The following is a 23,790-nucleotide window of genomic DNA, read 5'->3' as shown; positions in this document are numbered from 1 at the left end:
ATACAGTAATAACCAGTGTCTAGAGTGTTACAAATATATCAAACCAGGTTAATGATGTAATATGATTGTGATGTTATGACATTACAATGTCTAGCAATGCACTGTGATGTAATTTCATTGTGATGATATCTCCTGTGGAAGCCAGTTTGTGGTGGAAAATCCCAAGCTGCGGATGGACCAGGGAAATTCAGTTTTCAGTTATAGTTTTTGATGACACAATCCAAGATACACTTACCCATGTCACAATTCATCTGATGTCCTGAGTGCTTGTTTCAAATGATAAGAAGGAATTAAAGTCAGCCTTTATGCATTATATTTATTGGTACGATCAGTCTTAGACTTATATACCAACATGTTGGTTGTGACAGATAAATGACAATCTGAGAAAATCGGTGATTGAAGCCCATACTCCCTGTATGCCAGAAACTCAAACAGATGTGTCTCTGAGCCAGCTGTCTTCTTGCTAATATGGAGTTAGACTTCCAGTCATAATAAATAGCATGATCCTTCGCAAGACGCTTCTACAGTCAGACATTAACAAGGTAGTGCCATCTTATAACAGATCACAGGCACATGTTCACAAATGGCCTTCTTGTTTGATTGTGATGTATAATTGTATTCCAAGGACTGTTTTCTTCATCGGAAACTTGTGTGTAGAGACTTTCCTGCCTGCCCATTAAGGGGCACTAGAGGTTCTGCTTGGTAAGGAACTGCGTCCTCTGTGCGCGTGTACAACAAAGGGACATAACCCACCCTGCCACTTGACCAAACCTGTGAACATCAATTTCAAATCTGATGTAAAACTATCCACACCAACAAAATATAATTTAGGTTACAGAAGATTTATCTTAGGGTTTTGTATTAATCTAATGCAGGTTTTGACAATGAAACTGGGTGGTCGTTTGAGTCCAATTTGGACAGCGACTAGTGATCGTCTTATCAAGTGAGGCTTATTTTGACTACTTACAACAGTTAGTAAAGCCCCTTGGTCGAAGTTGGGCTTGAAGCTGATGCAGTGAGCAATTTCACCGTCTTGTCCCCTCACCAGACCACTGGAAAGATCAAAGAGAAACCAAGTCGATAGTGTGTTGCAAGCCCTGACAGAATGTGTGGGTAGTGTTACCAGCCCTGATAAAGTCTTTACGTACCATGGTAGGATCTCCATGACCGGATGTGTAACTGTTTTAAATACAGCAACATAAGAACACGCTTTGTTGTCATGCCCTGTTGATAGAAAATATTGAGAGTAAAAATTATCCTTCTGTCAATAAACATTGTTAATACATCTTTCTGTTATGACAAACAGAAGACAGCAATTCATTCAATAGATGTTCTAATAATCAAATTATCATGAATAAGGTAACTCAGGACTAAAATTTGACATTATGAACTGAATGAATTTGGGCAATATGGGTTAGTTTTACGCAAGATTCAAATGTTACCGTGGTAACCTGCTGGTTATGCACCGCTGACCAACCCAGAAACAACTGTGGTGACAATCTTGCTCTAGTTATCACAGACTTTGATGAGAGGCATCAACATAGCAGCAGTACATTTTCATGGGAATGAAGAGGTTGTACTATTTTTTCGTCCAAAGACAAATTGAAAGGACAACAAATTTCTTCCACTTTAAACACTACATCAGTCTTGATTGTAGAACACTTAAACACTAATAAACAATATGTACAGTTAGATCCTTAAAATATCTATAAAATTCAGCACCGTACCTCTAAACAATATGGCGAGACGTTCACCAGTTGAATCCCACTCCATTGCATGCACTGAGCCACCGATCTTCACCACATCCCCAGTGGCTGTCTGCATGTCTACCTCGGACACGTCCGTCACAGCCAGGGCCTTGTTTGAGACACTGATGTGACTTCCATCATGTGACTGTCCCGCACTGAATTTGATTGAGTAGATGATTGGATCATTTTCCATGGCGAAGAGAAGAATACTTCCGTCAGAACTCCAGCATGATGCCTATGGGAAAATCAGTGATTACACTGAAGCATTCATGTGAAATTATTCTTAAAAGAATGAACAAATCTATACACGATTACATCATTGCGTTAAAAGCAAACCGATTTATTATTAAATTATACATTCTATATGTACGTCTGGATGATACACAGTCATTATGAGATACATGTAATTAAGTGAGTGAGCGAGCATGGTTTTAGCAATATTGCAGCAAATATCACAACAAGGGACACCAGAAATGGGCTTCACACATGGTACCCATGTGGGGAATCAAACCAGGGTCTTCATTGTGATGAGAGGATGCTTTACTATTAGGCTATCATGCCTCCCCACATGAAATTAAGGGATGAGGCTTTACATGGTACAGTGACTCTGGTTAAGTGCTGCTTGTGGCAGAATTTCAGCAGCAACGCTTCTCTTTGACATTTGCTGCTTGGTGGAACTCATGAGCATGGGTATGGGGCAGACAATCCTAGCTGGGGGCAATGACCGGCACTGTCATGACATGGAATATACCAAGTCACTGAGTCGGACTATCCCATCCATTGGGCGTACAAGGCCAGCACACTTTGCTGGGGACCAATTCCTAACCTAAGGTCCCTGCTGGGGTGCAGAAACATTGACATGAGCTTTTTAGTGTCATGAAATCTCAAACTGTTTCTAGACAGTCAAAAGTAAGGGCAGATTGAGGACATGAACCCATTTCTAGGGTTGTCTGTTTTATAGTGAGGCCCAAGACCAACTGGCAATATCTACATGTCTTTGTGGTTGGTGTTTAGTGCTGCATTAGGCAATATACTTATGGCCTTTAGACAAATAATCCTGGATCAGCTAGTCCAGCTATTCATTCATCAGCAAGGATTCAGGTGTTGTGTGCTGACAAGCAATCAACTAGGGATGTCTCGATGCACAAGTTTCATGAATTGATCATGTATCCACGATACCCATGTCACGATTCAATATGTATCATAATACCTATTTTCGCTTCATTATTGCATAAATTTAGTTACATTTTGAATATTAATATTTCATATTTTATGACTGATCGATATCATTGTCCTAGAGACTTCTGTGGGCGTCTCGGTGGATAAGGGGATGAATAGGCGTTTGAATTTTCGCCTCCTTGTTTTGGTTCTTTGTAAGTAGACTTTAAGTGCTCTGACTGGGCATAAGGATAGATCCTGCGTATCCTGTGGCCCAAGGACTGTGGAGAGTGCTGGGATGTGGAACTGTCTGTCAGGCTGACCAGGCAGTTGGTTCTTGGCGATAAAATCCCATCTCAGTCCCAGATGTAATGATGTCACGATGTCTTGATTCAATCGTGTTCGTTCAAAGTCCAGAGCATGTATTTCTGACATCCTTGCAGCTGTTGCTAGGGCGATCAGGAACAGCGTTTTCTGAGTTAGTAGTTCAAAGGATGTCCGTTCTAGAGGCTCGTAGGCATCACTGGTGAGATGTTGTAAAACTACGTTGAGATCCCAGGCAGGAGCCTTAAATTTCTTTTGTTGGTCTTCCAACTTGAACGAGCATAGTAGTGCCAGAATCTCTGGTACTTTGGTCAGCTTGATACCCGTTTTCATGGTGATAACTGTACTGAGGGCCGCTAAGTACGTTGAAAGTGTTGAACCTTTTAAGTGTCCTCGTCTGTGCGTAGATGACATAAGAGTATTCCACCACTTGAGGATGTGTTGCTTTCACTGCTGTAAAGCCTTTCCTCTTTGCATATTGTTCAAATCTCTGCCACTTGTCGCCTACAAGTTGGCGCTTGATCTGGCGTAGAGCTAGTGTAACTGCTTTTTGCTGCTCTGGCGAGTACCCTCTAGTCTTCAGGCAAGCTTTAATACGCTCCAAGCGTGTAGTTGGAACAGTGTCGGTACCCGTGAGCTTGCTTTGGTGTGTGGATGGACGAGTAGGTTCGACTACTCTGGTAGTTTCAGGGTTGGACTTCCGAAGTTCTTGTATGAGGATGGGAAACCATACCCTCACTGGCCAATAGGGCGTGACCAAAATCAGTTGCAACGTAGTCGTCTGCTTGATTTTCTGTAGTACTTGTGGTAGTAGTGCAGGAGGCGGAAACGCGCGTAAGCGCTTAGTCCTTCCCATGAGATGCTTAGAGCATTTGTTGCCCATGCCTGAGGATCTGGAATCGGTGAGACAAACGTTGGTAGCTGTTTGTTTAACTTTGTTGCAAACAGGTCTATGAGTGGGGATCCTAAAGTCTGTCTGATGAACTGGAATGCCTCTGGATGCAACATCCATTCTGTTGGGGATGGTTGTAGTGGGCCGAGATAGGGCGCCTGCTATGACATATTTTGCTCCCCGGTATGTGGCTTGCCTTCATGTAGATGTTCAGGTTGGGTCGACTATGCTGAACAGGAGAACGCTGAGTTGTAGCAGATTTGTTGATCTTGTTGACCCTTGTTTGTTGATATAAAACGCCACTGTAAGGTTGTCCTTGTGTACCATGAGTCGTGGAGTTCTTTAGTGCGCTGGACCAATGTTGTAAAGTGTTGATTACTGCTTTCATCTCCAACAGATTGATGTGACTTCTGATCCTGACTCGACCACTTCCCTGCTGCCACTTCGTTGTTGAAGTGTGCACCCCATCCTTGTAGGGAGGCATCCACGTAGAGATGAGTGTTGCAAACCGCTCTGACAATAAGGTCCCTCCGCAAACGCTCGACTTCTCGAGTCCACCATAGGAGATATGGTTTCAGGCTGTCCGTAGTATTAACGGATCTAGGCTGTCTAGGTGGGCGCTCACAAATACTTGTAGTGGGCGACTGTAATCTTCCTCTGCGAAGTCATGTCTTGAGCTGAGGCGAGTAGAACGAAGCATGCTTTGCCTAGCATGTAGTGTCAACGGAGAGAGCAATGCTTGAGATATTATCTGTTCTATTTTGCCCCCAACGATCCTTTGGATCGACTATACGATTCACTGGCGCGATGAGTCAAATTCCTAGGAACTGCAGATCTTGTTTCGGCTCCAGTTCCGACTTGAGGAGATTCACTAGCCATCCTAGTTGAGTGAGCAGCCTGATGGTGAAGTCTAGTTCCAGTCTGAGTTGACTGTGATCTGGATGAGATGCTTGAATCCCGTCGTCCAGGTAGAAAGCACTGCATAGACCTCGACGATGTAGATATGTGACAATGGGCTTGGTCACCGAAAGTAAACAACCAGGGGCCTAATTTATATTCCAAATGGTAGAACCTTCCACTGGAAGTGCTGTCCGCTGAAAGGGAAACGTAGGTATTTCCTTGAGTCTGGATGTGGGCGTCACGCATCTTGCAGATCTATGCTGGCGAGGTAGTCTGCTGGACTTAACGAGATGTCGGAGCTGAGGAAGATGTATCGTCTTGAATTTTGCTGGTCTGCGTAGATACTCGGTTGAACTTCCTCATGTTGTAGATGAGCGAAATTTCTCCTTGGAATTCTTCTTCAGTACCAGGAAAATTGGGGAGTAGAACCCAGGCGCATGATGAGATCTTGATCTATCTCTTCTACTGTCTCTTTGGCGCAGTAGGGTCTTGATAGCATCGTCCAGTTTCTCTATCTGGTCGGCTGCGTAGTTGAAGGCCATCGGGTTGCTTGTGAGCACTGGAGTGGCTTCCAACTATATCTTGTACCCTCTGGCGCAGTATCTGGGATACGTGAAGTCGTCCTGTAGTATCCTCCAATTCTCCCAGTACCGTTGAAGACGCCCACCCACTGTTGAAGGTTGTAATGAAATGGCTGGGGTGGAAGACTCCAGTCGCTCCGAACCTGGCCTTCAATGCTTGCTTCCCCTTGCACCCCTGGGTGCTCGGCCTCTTCCGTGGTTACCTCTAGGAGCTCCGGTTGGATCCTCTTCCTCCTTTCATACTGGAATACTTCTTTCTCTGGCTCTCGGGACTCCTGCAAAATTAGATTTGTTGGAGTAGCGTTGGGACGTCTGACGAATCCACGTTAGCCAAAGTGTCAATGGACTTAATCATCATAACTTCCCTGGAGTCGTGAGAAACTTCTCTGGCGACTTCTTCAATTCCTCCTCCTCGAAGATGTAAGATGATGACCATGGGTCTCTGTATAAGGACTTGGTGAAGTGTTCACTCCAAGTGCATGCTGACAATAACCCTTGTCTTCTCAGGAGAGTCAAACCCGCTGAGGTGGATGCTAGGTGCTCCGTCATAAATTGATGGTCTCTCTTCTGCATAAGTAGAGCCGAAGTATATCATCCGAGGAATTCTTGAACTCTCGAGATGAGTGTTCGCTTGACAACCCTCGATCTGGCTAATCCCAAGAAAGTACGCCTGGTGGTTGTATCCAGCTGCGCTAACTTCTTATCCTCAATCTTGTAAGTTCTTTGACGGGGGAATCGGTGATAATGTTAGAGTCATCATCAACCTCTGGAGCCTTCCTATGTAGAGGGAATTTCCTGGCATTGAACGTCAGGATGTGCTGACTCTGGCTGACTTGGTGGCTTTATCAAAAGCTGCATTGAGGTTGTCTGGTACTTGAGAGATCGGGTTGGTCGGGTGGAAAGGTGAGTGTGTCGAAATCATCTTTGGACATCTTGTAGGTAAACACCTAATCTGTGTCCTTAGAAGGTGATGATAAAGTCCAAGCCATTGGCGATCCAGGAGTTAATCTCCGTATCGGAGAGAAGATGCCTTCACCTTCCTCCTGAGATTTAGACATTTCTCGCTCCAAGGATGCACGTAACGACTTGAGTCTCTATAGGATGATCTACAAGATGAGCTTCATAAGCGCGGTGAACGATCCCGATGTGATCTTGAATCTTTCCTGGAGATTTGAGATATTTCTCTAGATCTTCGGTGAAGGTGGATTCCTGGACGAAGTTTCCCCTCTGTAGGAGTGTCTTCGCCAGAGCTCTTTGATGGTCACCAGAGTCCGATGGAGATGACGACTCATATCTCCGGCGCCTGTAGGGTTCAGGAGAACGCCTTGATTCCTTCCTGCGTGAAGACTTCTTAGCAACACTCTCTGGGGCGCCTACTTCAGATGGGGAAGATCGTCGTGTCCGAGAGCCTTCAGGCAGGCTTCCCTCTTCATCTAGATGTGGTGGGGAGACTGTAGAGCAGGCTAGTAGATGTTGTAGTGGTCTTCATAGCAGCCTTCTCTTGAGCCGGGCGGCGCTCCATCATCGACATCATCTGGTCTGTAAACTGTTGCATGAACAGTCCCGGGTTGAAGTTCTGCGCTGTCTGAAGAGACTGCTGCATCTGATACTAAAGAGACGTCATCTTAGGCTCGCTGCCGTCGTGAAGAGTTGACGCTGCTGCTATCTCTGGTACCCGATGTCTGCGCTTGATAGAAGGTCTTCTGTCAATGTCTGCGCTGATACCAATGCCGATGTAGCTGTAGAAGCAGGCTTCGTCTTCTTACTGGCGATGGTGACTTCAGGTATGAGGATGGGTGGATCATCATAAACATCTGCTTCTTCATGAGGAACAATCTCGGCTGAGAAAGACCTAGTCTTCTGAGTAGAGCTGATCTTAGATTTTGCTGAAGTCTTCATAGTAGTAGCCTTCTCCTTCTGCAAAGCTGAAGATTTGGCCTTCTTTATCTGCGATGAGGTCAGCTCAGTAGACGATGATCTCTTATGGCCTCTGACGTTCACCTCTGGTACATCGACCTGCTCCTGAGAAACGCTCAGTAATTCACTGGAATTATGAATATCTGCAGCAGTTGTTAACACACGGTTATCAGCGCAATCACTGATTTAGACATGACTTGTGAATACCTACGCATTCCCAGTCCTTAGCACATCTATGGATGGAAAAGGTAATTAGTAAATTCAACCTCAATTTAAATTTACACAATGCTCACAGCGCAGAGCTGAAAGAACATGAAACAGTGCAATTAGGACATTATAAATGCGGTCCAGCCGCAGACACTCGGTACCTACAATGAATACAAGTTTTCATCAATTGTAAACATGAAAAGACACATGTCAAACAACAGAAATTTCAGAACAAATTTCAAACCGTAATGTAGAAGTGTTTGCCACTGATATGGCAATGTCCCCTCACCGCTAAAGAATGGAATATCTATATTTACTACTTATTTTGGGTCACATACAAGATGCCTGAAATGACTGGTGTCTGCATAATCACCCAATGTAGGCTGTCAACATACTTGAAACATTGGGTGCAATGTTTTATGAGATATCCGCTGTAAAAAAGCGGTCAGTATCGTGGTGACCTTGAAGATAAGGTCAAGGTCACCCAAATAAACTGGTGTCTGTGTAATACTCCAATGTATGCTGTCACCAAATTTGAAGACATTGGGTACAACATTTCATGAGATATCGCGTAACAAGAGTTAAAAGTGTGAAAATGTCATGGTGACCTTGAAGATAAGGTCAGGGTCACGCAAATCAACTGGTGTCTGCGTAATCCCCAATGTAGGCTGACACCAAATTTGAAGACATTGGGTACAACAGTTCATGAGATATCGCCTGAACAAGAGTTGGAAAAGTGGTCAGTGTCTTGCGTGACCTTGAAAATAAGGTCAAGGTCACGCAAATCGACTGGTGTCTGCGTAATCCCCCAATGTAGGCTGACACCAAATTTGAAGACATTAGGTACAACAGTTCATGAGATATCGCTTGAACAAGAGTTGGAAAAGTGGTCAAAGTGTCGTGGTGACCTTGAAAATAAAGTCAAGGTCACGCAAATCGACTGGTGTCTGCGTAATCCCCAATGTAGGCTGACACCAACTTTGAAGACATTGGGTACAACAGTTCATGATGATATCGCGTGAACAAGAGTTAGAAAAGTGGTCAGTGTTGTGGTGACCTTGAAAATAAGGTCAAGGTCATGCAAATCGACTGGTGTCTGCGTAATCCCCAATGTAGGCTGACACCAACTTTGAAGACATTGGGTACAACAGTTAATGAGATATCGCGTTAACAAGAATCGACGCGACGCATTTAACGCATCGCACGGACGCTGCTGAATACATAGTCCCCGCTCGCTGGGACAAAAACGATACAGTAATTATTTTGATGTATGGTCCGAAAATAGGATATGGAGGATATGTGCCGTGATAGGGACCCAGGTGCTCTCACAGCCGCCCTCAAGGGCTTAAGAAGGAGAGAGTGACAAATATGGCTGATCATGTGACCATTTGGGCCAAAGGGAGGAAAGGGATGCTACTCTTGGGTGAGTGATTTTACGTCCGCTTTTTAAGGGAACTTCAAGGGATTTCAAGTGTTCCACTATCATTCGCAAGAGGAAGGAGACAAGCATAATTAGCATGCATCAGGATAAGGAAAACTTGTAAACGATACATAAGCATATTTAAACTGATACTTTCAAAACTAAATATCGACACAGTTTTGAATGCATTGATAATTGTATCGTCTTAGAAAAAGCATCGATGTATCGTGGCATCCCTACAATCAACTATGACAGAATGTAACTAAATGAAGATATAGAGAATAAAATTACCACACAACGCGATGACAGGCGAGACCAGGTTTCACAGCTCCAATTCTTTGTTTCCCACACTCTGAAATACCACAAAGTCAGATCAGCTCACATTATCAAAGGAATCAAATCAAATCTTCTACTCTGACAGGATACCTTAACGGGTGAAGTTTTTATGACATCAGCATTTTCAAATCATTCACATCTGACAGATCTCACAAAAAAGGATACATGAGAAGCCATGCATGGCTAACCCACCTGAACAATGGTGACGGGGTCACAGCCAACACCTTGGTTCCATCGGGGGACCATCTCAAAGCCGACACACCTCCCCCTCCCCCACGACGCAGCGTCACACATATCTCCATGGGAACATTCCACGCCTGTGGGGGAATGAAACAACATCAGGGATTTACCTCGTATTCCTACCTAGGAGCACAAACTGGATCAAGATGTTATTGAGCTTAAGAAGGTTTCTTTCTGCAAAGTTCTTTATTTTCAGGTTCACAAATATTTCAGCATTCATTCACTGCAAAGATGTAAAAGTAAGCATTAAATTTTGTTTGTCTGTTTGCTGTTTAACGTCACACTCGGCAATATTCAAGACTTTTCCACAGACTTGAGCATGTCTTACCCCTGAACACTCTCCAACGTTTCCATCACATAATAAAGCAAGTGCTTGGCCGAATTGGGAGCCTATTACTACAATAACATTCGATGTCTTGTCCAAACCTGAGGAGGATTGATGAAAAACCTCTCACACTTGCTTATCAGTGCTTTCACACAACTGCGCCAAGTTACTTAAGTGACAAGCTCTCCAAGCACAATCCTGTGAGAACATTAAGATCAGGAAATCTTCATCTTCTGGAGATACCAAAACGCCATCTGAAGTCATATGGCCATTGCTCATTCAGCTATGCTGTACCTTCTCTCTGGCACTCTCTACCCCATGATATCAGACTGTCACCAACCCTAGACAACTTCAAATCTCTTTTAAAGACATTCATTTTCCGAAAATACTATCACTGCTAGATTTCCGTGTTCCTACTCGTTTGAAATACTGTGTATATACTCATCATAGCTCTTAGAGCACACACTTAGTGCCGGGAGTATTTTAGCGCTTTATAAATTCACTGATTATTATTATGTTGGGAGGTCACTCTGATAATGAGTATGTGAGCTTTATGCTGCCTCACCATGATGCCGGTGTCTGTCGGGGCACCGGACAGGAGAATGCTGCCATCTGGGTGCCAGGCAAGGCTGGTAACTGGGGTGTGGCCTGAATGTTGCAGCACCTGAACTGAGCTAGCTGATGGTCTAGAAGTAGAAGAATAAGCAGAGGAATTAATGTCCAGATTTTACGAACAGAGACGTTTATCAAACATACCTGCCAACAAGGGCTGTGGATAAAGATCTTCACATACTGATGTACCCGTGAACTGTTGGTAACCAGGACATCAAAACGTTAACTGACGTACAAGTTAACAAGGATGTTAACAAACTGACTGACACACCTGCTAACAAGGATGTTAACATGCACACAGACATACCTGCTAACAAGGATGTTAACACACATAGACATACCTGCTAACAAGGATGTTAACATGCATACAGACATACCTGCTAACAAGGATGTTAACATGCATACTGACATACCTGCTAACAAGGATGTTAACATGCACACAGACATACCTGCTAACAAGGATGTTAACATGCATACTGACATACCTGCTAACAAGGATATTAACACACATATTGACATACCTGCTAACAAGGATATTAACACACATATTGACATACCTGCTAACAAGGATGTTAACATGCACACAGACATACCTGCTAACAAGGATGTTAACATGCACACAGACATACCTGCTAACAAGGATGTTAACATGGATACTGACATACCTGCTAACAAGGATGTTAACATGCACACAGACAAACCTGCTAACAAGGATGTTAACATGGTTACTGACATACCTGCTAACAAGGATGTTAACAAGCATACTGACATACCTGTTAACAAGGATTATAACATGCATACAGACATACCTGCTAACAAGGATGTTAACATGCATACTGACGCACTTGCTACTAGGGATTGCTGATTAACAAAGAGTGAGTCAGTGAGTAAGTGGACTGATGTATCTGAGTGAGTGAGTGAGTTTGAAAATGTTAATATAAATTGTATATTTATATACTTATCCTATCTCACGACTTGCACTGTGTGTAATGGTTAGAGCACCTAACCAGAAAGCAGAAGGTCGCCGGTTCGATCCCCGGCTGCGTCATACCAAAATATACTACAAACAAAAAATATGGGAACGCCTCCTCCTCTTGCTTCGACTTTTAGTGGAACGACTGTAAACTTTTTTCCAAAGGCTTCCTTGTCCATTCACCAGTGCACTCCATGCTGCTCTCCTTAATTAGCTTCCTAGTTCCTAATAAAGCTTGCAGCATGCTCCACTAATTGCCCACGTGACTACCTTGAATGATCATTCTCATCTTGGACTTATCCCACGGTTGGACGGCGGGCCGCAAATTCCCCTTCTGTCTGGACAGTGCGAACAGCTGGTCTTGTGGACTGATGACAACCGTGGTTAGCAATGTACAAGGGAAGCCTGTTACGCAAGCACACAACTCCTATGCTTGTAGTGGGTTCTGCAGAACCCTTGGCTTACTAAGCAAAACTCCCAGGGTGATGAGTGCTCCCGAGCGATGTGGTGTTCGGACGCAGCTTGGCAAGTAGGCCTTGCCTGGCCACGACTTACAAGGTACCCCCGTAATTAAAGTCTTGCGACTGCAATCAGGCCAGTCTAAGCTTAGTCAAAGGATGTGCCCTGCAACTTCGGAGGCAGAACGCAACAAAATCCACTGGAATTCGGGAGTGTCACACTTCACTAATGTAATTGCTCCGTGGTGTAGAGGTCAGTAAGCATGGATGTCAAACACCTCTGCATCGTCATACTGATTGTGCCCTCAGGTCCGTAGGGCCACGCTTGGTGGCCGTATTGCGATGCCTTGGTATGGAGGCCAAGTGAAGTAGTTCTTAAACCCATGAGATGAAATCAAAAGATTGAGATCCGTTCAACTTTTGTTCCGTATGAGAAGGAAGCAGTAACGCACAAGCGGAATCGTCCCTCATCTGCATTGGTGGGCCGATGTAATCTGCTGAGCCAGAGCGAGAGGTCCAAACTAGTGTAGTCTCCGGACATCCGTGACACACACGTCTCACAGGTAATGTAAAGAGAAGACTGAAGCAGAACGGCAAAAGCAACCTTCCAAGATGGTGGTCATGGAGGCCATCGACGAGGCTATCGCATGAGTCTCATGAGGATTGAAAGCGGCTAGAGGAAGCAACCCTGCAAAGGTGTAGCCCGCAGGATTGTGGCACGCATCCAAAAGGCCAGTGTGGTCCGGGAAACCTCATCTCTTGAGGCGGTCAACAAAGGTATGAAGAGGCGTTTTGTAGCTGTCGACGATCCTTGGAGGCAGCAAGGTATATGTGTAGAGACCTAACAGGGCAGAGTGTCAGGTCTTCAGTATCATCAGGCCCAAGGATGGTGGACAACGGGGGGATGAAAAACATCCAGGCCAGTTGCCCTGACAGTTGGTTTCCACGATGAAGTCCCAGCGGAGACCCAGGAAAAACCTTGCCATGCTTCTTCCGCTCGAACCGCACACGACTGACATCCAGCCATCCTCGATAATCTCCAGGGTATACGTTACGATAACTCTCCACTATACCCAGGACGCATCTACAGTCCCGCCGGATTTTATTACCTCCCTTGGCTGGCTTCTTATCCAATCAGGTGTCTACGTTGGGAAGTTGAGCGGACCAAACACAACTCACATGCGCTTCTTAAATTATCTAACCGATTAAACTTGGCAACACAATTGATGCAGAGGTACTCTGGAAGAGGTTGAAGGAGTTTTTGCATATATTTTTTTAAAGTTTCAGACCTGTAAATTTGTCTGTATGATTTCCCCAAAATCTGAGCCGCACTGCGAACAAACCTTCGCAGGTGCGACAGCTATCTTTGTTGACACTGGCAAGTTCGGTTGTAACGGCGGCTTAGCTGATTGGCTACTGTGAGATTGCGGAGCCAGCCAAGGGAGGTAATAAAATCATCTGGCCAAGCCATAGATGCGTCCAGGGTATAGTGGAGAGTTATCGTAACGTATACCCTGGAGATTATCGAGGATGACATCCAGCGTGTGAAGCTCAGATGTAGGAGCAGCAGTAGCCAAGTTACCAGGAAGAAAAATGTCACTTTGCTCAAAGTCCCAAAGTCTTCTAAAGGTTTGTAGTCTGTAGAATTATATGACGAAGGAAGATGGACAGTTCCTAGGCCGGAGGTCTGAACTTCCTGGACTGGTCGGTGAGTTCTAGAAGCGTAGGAGACTCTGCAATTTGGGAAGAGTGGACATCTTCGTATCCGTGGCAGTAGCCAAAATTGAGTTGATAGCAGCCAAGTAGGTAGCTAACATAGTACCCTTGAGTTTCCTAGCAGCAAGGAGATGCTGAGGAACCCAGCGACAACCTGAGCGGAGGTAGAGTGGGAGATGGATTTCTCTAATCTTGCAATAGTCTTCAAAATATTTCCATTATCATTGTACAAGGAACGGGTGTAAGTATGATGAGCTGAAGTGATAGCTGTGGCTACTCGATGAGAGTAGCCTTTAGCTATGAGTGATCTCTGGCGATGCGCTATGGGTGATGTCTGGAGATGAGGGTCTGAGGGGACCTGTGGCGTAGTTCTGAGTGAGGGTGAAGAAGCAGGTCGTCTAGGTCGTGAAGCGGTACTGGGTTTGGCTCTGCCAGGCTTCTTAGGTCAACTAACCAACTTCTTGCTGGCCCGAAGGGCACAACCAAAAGCAGTAGAATCTTGCTACTGGCCAACAGCTTCTGTATTACTCTTGGTAGCCGAACTGGAGGGGGAAACGTGCAGGCGTTGAGTCCCTCCCATGATATTGCCAGCACATCGAGGTCCCAAGCCAGGGGTATGGGATTGGTGATACGAACTTCAGAAGTTAGTTTATGAACCTTGTGACAAACAGGTCTACTTAGGGCCGTGATAATGGGTAGATCATCGACTGGAAGCTCTGGGGAAGCAGCTTCCACTCTGTCGGAGACGGACGATTGGATTGGGACAAAGCATCGTGCGACAAGAAAGAGAATGATAATTCAAGGTAGTCACGTGTGTAATTAGTGGAGCATGCTGCAAGCTTCATTAGGAACTAGGAAGCTGATTAATCAGAGCAGCATGGAGTGCACAGGCGAATGGACAAGGAGGCCTATGGAAAAAAGTTTACAGTCGTTCCACTAAAAGTCGAAGCGAGAGAGAGAGGTGTTCCCATATATTTTTTGTTTGTAGTATATTTTGGTATGACGCAGCCGGGGATCGAACCGCGACCTGCTTTCTGGTAAGTTGCTCTAACCATTACACCATGGAGTGAGTGAGTGAGTGAGCGAGCTTAGTGGAATGAGTGAGTGAGTTCAGTTTTACGCCGCACTCTGTAAATAATCAAGTATGGACCAGACAGTCCAGTGATCAACAGCATGAGCATCGACCTGCACAATTGGTAACCGATGACATGTGTCTACCAAGCCAGTGTGCCTGACCACCCGATCCCGTTAGTCGCCTCTTACGACAAGCATGGGTTACTGAAGGTTCATTCGAACTCGGACCTTAATGGGTCCTGATGTATCTGCTAACAAGGGCAATGACAAGGAGGATGTTAACAAGCAGTCTGACTTACTCATTAACAAGTGGTGTTGACAAGAAGGAAGTTAACAAGCAGTCTGACTTACTAGCTAACAAACGGTGTTGACAAGGAGGATGCTGACAAGCTGACTAACGTACCTGGTAGCTAAGGAGGTTGGTTCCACATGCCAGATGAGGATGCAAGACTGACAGGCCACTGCCAACACTGATGCTGAATTGGGCCTGGAGCAGAAAACAAGATAACTAGAATGATGGACACAACACTTGAACACTATGTATCCTGTACGAGAAAATGCTTTACAAGTGAAGTACACCATCATAAGTGACATGAGATAATTCATCAACCGGATGGTAGATTCTGATGAAACTGAAATACAATGAGAAAAAAAAGAGATGTTTACTTATCCAGGTTAACTATTGCTTACACCATAAAACACAATTGTACACAGTAGGTCAACTTCCACAGGTCCACACAAAACTCAGAATTGACAGGTCAAGTGTAACTATCACAGCAAATGGAAAAAAATATCCATATTTGTTTCAGAAGAACAAAATCACAGAAAAATCCTTAAGAGGATTTTGCAGATATAAAGTCCATAAAGCCAGGAAACAGACAGACACAATGGCAGAAGAAACAAGGAGATGGACACAATGGAACAAGAAACAAGGAGATGGACACAATGGAACAAGGAGATTGACACAATGGAACAAGAAACAAGGAGATAGACACAATGGAACAAGGAGATGGACACAATGGAACAAGAAACAAGGAGATGGACACAATGAAACAAGGAGATGGACACAATGGAACAAGGAGATGGACACAATGGAACAAGAAACAAGGAGATGGACACAATGGAACAAGGAGATGGACACAATGGAACAAGGAGATGGACACAATGGAACAAGAAACAAGGAGATAGACACAATGGAACAAGGAGATGGACACAATGGAACAAGGAGATGGACACAATGGAACAAGAAACAAGGAGATAGACTCAATGGAACAAGGAGAGAGACACAATGGAACAAGAAACAAGGAGATGGACACAATGGAACAAGAAACAAGGAGATGGACACAATGGAACAAGGAGATGGACACAATGGAACAAGGAGATTGACACAATGGAACAAGGAGATGGACACAATGGAACAAGAAACAAGGAGATAGACACAATGGAACAAGGAGATAGACACAATGGAACAAGGAGATGGACACAATGGAACAAGGAGATGGACACAATGGAACAAGGAGATGGACACAATGGAACAAGAAACAAGGAGATAGACACAATGGAACAAGGAGATGGACACAATGGAACAAGAAACAAGGAGATGGACACAATGGAACAAGGAGAAAGACACAATGGAACAAGGAGATGGACACAATGGAACAAGAAACAAAGCCGATGGACACAATGGAACAAGGACTGACTGACTGAGTTTAGTTTCACCAGCTTTGCAGCAATATTCCAGCAATATCACGGCTGGGGACACCAGAAATGGAGCTTAACACATTGTGCCCATGTGGGGAATCGAACCTGGTCTCTTGGAGGCGAATGGCCGGCCAAGGGCAGCTTTAACCACTAGGCTACCCCAATCACCCTGGAACAAGGGAGATATACACAATGGAACAAGGAGATGGACACAATGGAACAAGAAACAAGGAGATGGACACAATGGAACAATGAGATGGACACAATGGAACAAGAAACAAGGAGATAGACACAATGGAACAAGGAGATGGACACAATGGAACAAGAAACAAGGAGATGGACACAATGGAACAAGAAACAAGGAGATAGACACAATGGAACAATGAGATGGACACAATGGAACAAGAAACAAGGGAGATGGACACAATGGAACAAGGAGATGGACACAATGGAACATGGAGATGGACACAATGGAACAAGAAACAAGGAGATAGACACAATGGAACAAGGAGATGGACACAATGGAACAAGAAACAAGGAGATGGACACAATGGAACAAGAAACAAGGAGATGGACACAATGGAACAAGAAACAAGGAGATAGACACAATGGAACAATGAGATGGACACAATGGAACAAGGAGATGGACACAATGGAACAAGGAGATGGACACAATGGAACAAGAAACAAGGAGATAGACACAATGGAACAAGGAGATGGACACAATGGAACAAGAAACAAGGAGATTGACACAATGGAACAAGAAACAAGGAGATGGACACAATGGAACAAGGAGATGGACACAATGGAACAAGAAACAAGGAGATGGACACAATGGAACAAGGAGATGGACACAATGGAACAAGGAGATGGACACAATGGAACAAGAAACAAGGAGATAGACACAATGGAACAAGGAGATGGACACAATGGAACAAAGAAACAAGGAGATGGACACAATGGAACAAAACAAGGAGATAGACACAATGGAACAAGGAGATGGACACAATGGAACAAGAAACAAGGAGATAGACACAATGGAACAAGGAGATGGACACAATGAAACAAGGAGATGGACACAATGGAACAAGGAGATGGACACAATGGAACAAGGAGATGGACACAATGGAACAAGAAACAAGGAGATAGACACAATGGAACAAGGAGATGGACACAATGGAACAAGAAACAAGGAGATGGACACAATGGAACAAGAAACAAGGAGATGGACACAATGGAACAAGGAGATGGACACAATGGAACAAGGAGATGGACACAATGGAACAAGAAACAAGGAGATAGACACAATGGAACAAGGAGATGGATACAATCGAACAAGAAACAAGGAGATTGACACAATGGAACAAGAAACAAGGAGATGGACACAATGGAACAAGGAGATGGACTCAATGGAGCATGATACACTCACTGCCACGCTAAGTCTGCTACATTCTTCTGTAGTTTGTGCTTGAGGATGGGCATGAGGTTGTTGCTGCCGGTGTGCACTCTGATGGAGTCGTCCTGCAGGGAGTACGCCACTTTGATGGTGTGGGGGTGCCAGGCAAACGCTCGCACAGGACTGCATTGCCTAAAACACAGACAGATCAGCTAACTGTGACAACCTCTCAGGTAAAACACACCAAAAAAAACATGCAATAACTTTTATTAATGGTTGTAAAAGACTATGTCTGATGCCAAAATATGCTAATGAAATCTAAATTCAGACTGAGCATTTACAAAAAAACATTTTCAAAATACTGACTGCTATTCTATGTATCCAAAATATTCCCTTAAATACACAGGTATTTTAGCAATGCATTATTGCAATGATTTAAATCTAGGTATTATAAACGTTTTTTCTAATTATTGGTCCTGTTATTACTATTAGGTAAACATATGTAGCATCCAAACTTGCAAACACATGTCACTTACCAGTCAGCGACAGATGTATAGCTGGATACAAGGTCTTCATTGGATAACTGCCAACAGAAACGTCCAGTACTTGTATACTTAAACAACATTCCTCTGTTTGTTATGTAATGCCAAGCTCACAAATATTGTAGCTTTATCATGACAACAGGGGGTTGTAACGCAAAACAATGACACCAAAGTACATAGTGGCACTGACAGTGTCTTTGCACTATATAAAAAGAAAGGGATGTAAAGAAGTAAACACACACTTTCAATCCACGACAAACAATGCTCACTGTAAATACCCCCATCAAAAAACATACTCATTTCAAGCCCACAGATTTAGCTACAAAAATCAGACATAGATAACAAAAATCAAAGCTGTTACCAGTAACATATTTGCAATGATAACTTCATATTATATGTTGTCAGCAAAGTTTTTATATTTACAAGTACAAACTACATCAAAAGTATTGCTTAATCTTAATGCTTATCCCTATGGGAATACGATTCAATGTACACTCTTTACCTATGGTTATCAAGACATATTCACTGACAAGATAAGCCTTCAACTAATAGTATTCTCAATGTGTGCAGGGGACTTACTGACAGATGAGGAAAAAGAGAACCATTCAGAGAGTTTGCCCATCGCAGAAATGCTAAGGTTGTCATGGCGACGGATGCAATCCATGGTGGCACTGAAAGTATACAAAAATAACACGAAAGCTCTGAGTTTTTTATCACTTTTCAAAAGTATGCAAGTCCTAGAATGGGGGCCCGTGTAAGCAGCTTGGCTCCTGGGTGTTTCTAGAGGTTTGGTCCAGTGCAACAATGAAGCACACATAGTAGTTGGTAAGTGTGTTTGTTCGTGACACGTACCCAGACATGGATAACCAGTAGGATGAGATTGGAATATGACAATTTTCTAGCCCTACACTGACTGAGTTTGGTTTTACGCCGCTTTTAGCGATATTCCAGCAACATCACGGCGGGGGACACCAGAAATGAGCTTCACGCATTGTACCCATGTGGGGATTCGAACCCGGGTCTTCAGCGTGACGAGCCAACGCTTTACCCATTAGGCTACCCCACCGCCCCTTCTAGCCCTACAGCTTGGCCAGGGTGACAATGAACATTAAGAGCACACACATCCATTGACCACTGGAATAGTAATGCAGCACCACAAGCATTCACTTGGTGAAGGGAATCTGTGCATCATACATGCACTTCTCATCATGATCAAGGTGCTGACTAGCCAATCACTTCAAAAAGTATTAAAGTCACATTCAACATGCCCAAAAAGAAAGCCCCAAAAGATGCTAGACTTTGATGTTCCCCAATAAACAGGGTTTCATGCATGCGAACAAAGAATCATTATCGGGGGAAATATTGAATCACTTTAGATGACCTGGCCAGTGATACCTGATATACTTTACTGACTGATATTTTATCATGTTTATCATCACCTTCATCTTTGCTGTTGACTACTTCCTCAAATGTTCCCGTCATCCCATGTTCATACCTGTGAATAAGGAACAACAGGCACATTTAATGCACGAAACTGCCATTTTTAATTTTAAACAGCATGTAGTCTTAGGTTATATGCTAAGATGGTAAACCCCTTATCTGACATATGTAATCTTCAGACTTTAGTGGCAAACGTTTTTATCATTACGTTCAGTAACCATGGTAACCTCACCAGGAATGCATTGCTCTTTTCCATACAGTCTCATCATGAGGCAAAAATGCTGACTTGGCACTTTCTCTTTGTGTAAGGTTCCTGGATAGTTCTTTGGCAACTGTTATTACTGGGTAGGCTGGGAGCTGTAACAGAGCATGTACAAGCTTTACTGAATTGATATTCCACGAACTGGGATTTATCTAAGATTTTAAACCAAGTGCTTTTGGCAGGCATATTGGGAAAACATTGTGATATTGTGCAAAATTTGATTCTTAATGTTCATATTCTTGTAAAATCTGAGGTATTGGGAACTTTTTTGCACCCAAAATGGAATTTTCATAGTCATTAACTGCAGACTTGGAGAATAACGGTTCTGAACAGATCTAGATACAAATATTCCTATGTAAGTATGTCCATATGTTGATTGATGTTTAAAAATTGAATTCCTAAATATTTGCTCCTTCATTCACCATATTCAACATAACCAAAAAATCCTCTGGGTAAACAATCTGTTTATAAACTACTGATCTCTTGAAACAAAGAGTGTTTGTTTGTTTGATGCATTGCAGCAATATTTCAGCTGTATGAAGGCAGTCTGTAAATATGGACTGAACAATACAGTGATAGCCATGGGCAATTTAAGGAAATTCAGGTCATGTTTTACATGTGAGCTTTTGTCATTTGCAGTCATAGTATTTTTGCTTGCTGATTTTTGGTTCAAGTCAGTCACCAACACATGCCACAAAGCCTGACAAATCAACATTACCATTCCAATATTCCCTGTGGAATCAGTGACTGGCACCGAAACAAACTCTCCATGTTTCTCAGCGACAGTCATGTGACCTCGGCCAGGAGGGTCAGGGAAACGCTCAAAGATACTGCTCATTGTTCCCTGTTATGGAGAAGAGGGAAAAGGACGGTCCATGAAACTAAAGAAGCAAGGACCCAATATTTGGGTCTCTAGGCCCAAAACAACATTTTTTAATTATTAGGGAGTACTGCACTTTACCGGGCGCACTTTTTCAGATTATTTAGCGCTGCTGGGGCTCAAACGCTCTAACCTTAACCCCTAACCCTAAGGATCGTAAAGGGTGCCTAACCCTAAGGATCATAAAGGGTGCCTAACCCTAAGGATCATAAAGGTTGCCTAACCCTTAGGATCGTAAAGGGTGCCTAACCCTAAGGATCGTAAAGGGTGCCTAACCCTAAGGATCATAAAGGTTGCCTAACCCTTAGGATCGTAAAGGGTGCCTAACCCTGAACCCAGTGTCGGCCCGGGAAAGTGAAATTTCAATATTCCCTATTCCCGGTAAAGCGAAAACCAAATTTGTGCTGGAAGTGTGTAAGCGATTGCTATGAAAACATCGGATTACCGTACTTCAGATTAGCGCACGACCCCAATACTCGATCTCTCAGCCTCTCAACTGAGATGAAATTTCCTGTTACCTTATAAACACAATAAATGAATAAGTCGGGCTCTTTTACATGTGACATTGTCTAACAAAGATCAATCAGAGCTATAGATAATTCACTCAAACTCAATTGGGTATTTTGCCATTTTACATTATTTGTTAAAATAGAATAAAGTTCAAATGTTGGTTAATGTGTGTTATTTATATTTGATCTGTAATATGAGAAAAGATAAGAAAGACTGCAAGTTCACGTGCTGAAATAGAACCTCTCAGTCAGTTATACTATCTTTCCTCAGTAACCTCCATATGTAGCCCATGGGTCTCCTTACTTCAATTTCTAGTAGGTTTGCAGAATGTTACAGTATGCAAGCTAAGGTTTTGACATCTTTGTGTGTACGCATGTTAAATCAAATTTATTGAGTATTTACAAAAATTCAAGCATACTTGTATGCAATAGACTTGAAATGAATTGAGTTTTCACATAAATGTTTGCGTAATTTACGCAGATACGCAGCTTATCTGCACCTCTGTCAGATCAAACAATTAAGGTAATTAAAGATTAAATATTTTAGTTTTGAAGCCTGGTAACTGAGATTGAAATGCCCTATAATAAGTGCTCTCTGTATTTTTCTTTATCAAAATGGTAAATGCGCAGGTCGAGAGTTACGTTTATTGACACACTGAGACCTGATGAACCTTCAGTGATCCACCTCCACATGATCCATCAATGTGACTTATCTGTGAACAGTCTGTGTCTCAAACATTTATTGCTATTTATTTATTAAATTTCTACCATGACTACGGTATCAGACGACGACTCACATTTCTTTGTTTTTCTTGTGTATTGAGAGTCCCGGGAATGCTAAATGCTGGGTTCACTGTAGCTTGACTGTTCCCGTGAAAGCGACACCAAAATTTAGGAGGTTTGGTCCAGATTTCGCTTTCCTGAACCCTAACCCTAAGGATCGTAAAGGGTGCCATGCCCTAACCCCTAGGATCGTAAAGGGTGCCATACCCTAACCCTAAGGATCGTAAAGTGCTGTTTGACTCTAAAGATGAAAGTGAAAGGAGACAGAGCAATTATCGCGATATAGCGAGACAGTGTTAGAGACAGTGCGGAAGCGCTATAGCATGATAATTGCCCCGCAGCAAGCAGCGTGGGCTGCGCCCGGTAAAGTGCATTCTAGCCAATTATTACTGGGCAGAAATGGGGATTCAAATAATGGACCTTCTGATTCAAAGTCTTGATAAAAGATTATAATTGTGTCAGCATGGTCAAGCTGTCAAGGAAAGGGTGTCATCTGCGGGATGAATCCATGACCAGCTGCACACTACCCCATCAACACAGGGCATGTACCAGGCTTCATGTAGTAGGGTTCTGAGACTCGATCCAATTTGTGAATCCTGGAATACAAACCATGGACCTTCTAATTCGACGCCAGATACCTTGTGCACCTGACCAAAGGGGAAGACCCTACCACCAAGATGACAAGGCAAGGAGTTCATCTGTGTGATGGCTAAAACGCCCTGCTACATTGGCAACTTCAGATCATCACCCAATCTGATTAATATCAATTTAATCAGCCTGAACTAAAATTAATCTTTGTTCTGAGCTCGACTTGAGTTTTTTTTTACTTTGTACATATACATTATTAAATAAGATAACGTCATTTCAAGGACGTAATGTTTGTCTCTACATGTCCATAATTTATATCATTTATAAAGAAAATGACATGGGTTCTGCAATCCCCCAAATGACGTATTCAAATCTTGACATTTCATCTGATCTAGTCTGATTTAGCGATCACATTGCGGATACGAATATGGTTTGCACATAAAACATATAAAGGAGTAATTGCACATCAAATGTCCGGCAGACAGAGTATTCATGGTCGGATTACCAGCTTTGACAGACAGAATCATCAGCTGTTGATCAAGCACTTTCGTTGGGAACCCTAAATTCGTGCAGGTGCTTGAAATCTCGCGCTTCCGTCATCTATAATATCATTGCGCGTGTTTACATCAAGCAATCATTTACTGGGCTGTGTCATGCTAGTATTTTATTTCTGCTGTGGGCTTCTACATATAATGGGACTACTTATATACATTTAGGATGGATTCTCAACAACAAATGAGGTCTTACTTGTCATTCATATAGAACTATATTTTTTGCTGGGTTAAAGCCGAACGAGGAATAACAATAA

The 23,790-nt window shown here is 43.3% G+C and overlaps 1 protein-coding gene across 2 annotated transcripts; it reads right to left on the bottom strand.

Annotated features, from left to right (window-relative positions):
• Positions 1-299: 299 nt before the first annotated feature.
• On the bottom strand, positions 300-23,594 carry LOC124287953 (aladin-like). Of its 2 annotated transcripts, XM_046724449.1 has the most exons (15): positions 23,488-23,594; positions 20,941-21,066; positions 20,193-20,317; positions 19,960-20,015; positions 19,100-19,191; positions 18,515-18,561; positions 18,012-18,170; positions 15,285-15,368; positions 10,614-10,734; positions 9,676-9,800; positions 9,439-9,499; positions 1,728-1,983; positions 1,149-1,224; positions 968-1,052; positions 300-771 (listed from the first exon to the last, which is right to left on the bottom strand). In XM_046724449.1, exons 2-15 carry the CDS (start codon positions 21,058-21,060, stop codon positions 637-639), a joined length of 1,542 nt encoding a protein of 513 aa, XP_046580405.1. In that variant the 5' UTR covers positions 21,061-21,066; positions 23,488-23,594; the 3' UTR covers positions 300-636. The 2 variants fall into 2 exon arrangements, with proteins under 2 accessions (XP_046580405.1, XP_046580406.1); XM_046724450.1 differs by lacking the exon at positions 20,941-21,066 and having other exon boundaries at positions 23,488-23,582.
• Between the last annotated feature and the right edge of the window lie 196 nt (positions 23,595-23,790).

This window comes from Haliotis rubra, unplaced genomic scaffold (assembly GCF_003918875.1).
Source record: "Haliotis rubra isolate DU_JTF1 unplaced genomic scaffold, ASM391887v1 Scf41, whole genome shotgun sequence".
In the NCBI taxonomy this organism is placed as follows: Eukaryota; Metazoa; Mollusca; class Gastropoda; order Lepetellida; family Haliotidae; genus Haliotis; species Haliotis rubra.
Note: the sequence above shows the minus strand (reverse complement) of the source record. Positions and strands in the feature narration are given on the sequence as shown.

Excerpts from the sequence above, each read along its gene's own strand:
- LOC124287953 (XM_046724449.1), bottom strand. The coding sequence starts at position 21,060 with ATGAGCAGTATCTTTGAGCGTTTCCCTGACCCTCCTGGCCGAGGTCAC. Across the intron at positions 20,016-20,192 it reads AAAAGAGCAATGCATTCCTG|GTATGAACATGGGATGACGG; the intron begins GTGAGGTTACCA and ends CCTTATTCACAG. Across the intron at positions 1,225-1,727 it reads TCTCGCCATATTGTTTAGAG|GGCATGACAACAAAGCGTGT; the intron begins GTACGGTGCTGA and ends TTCTATCAACAG.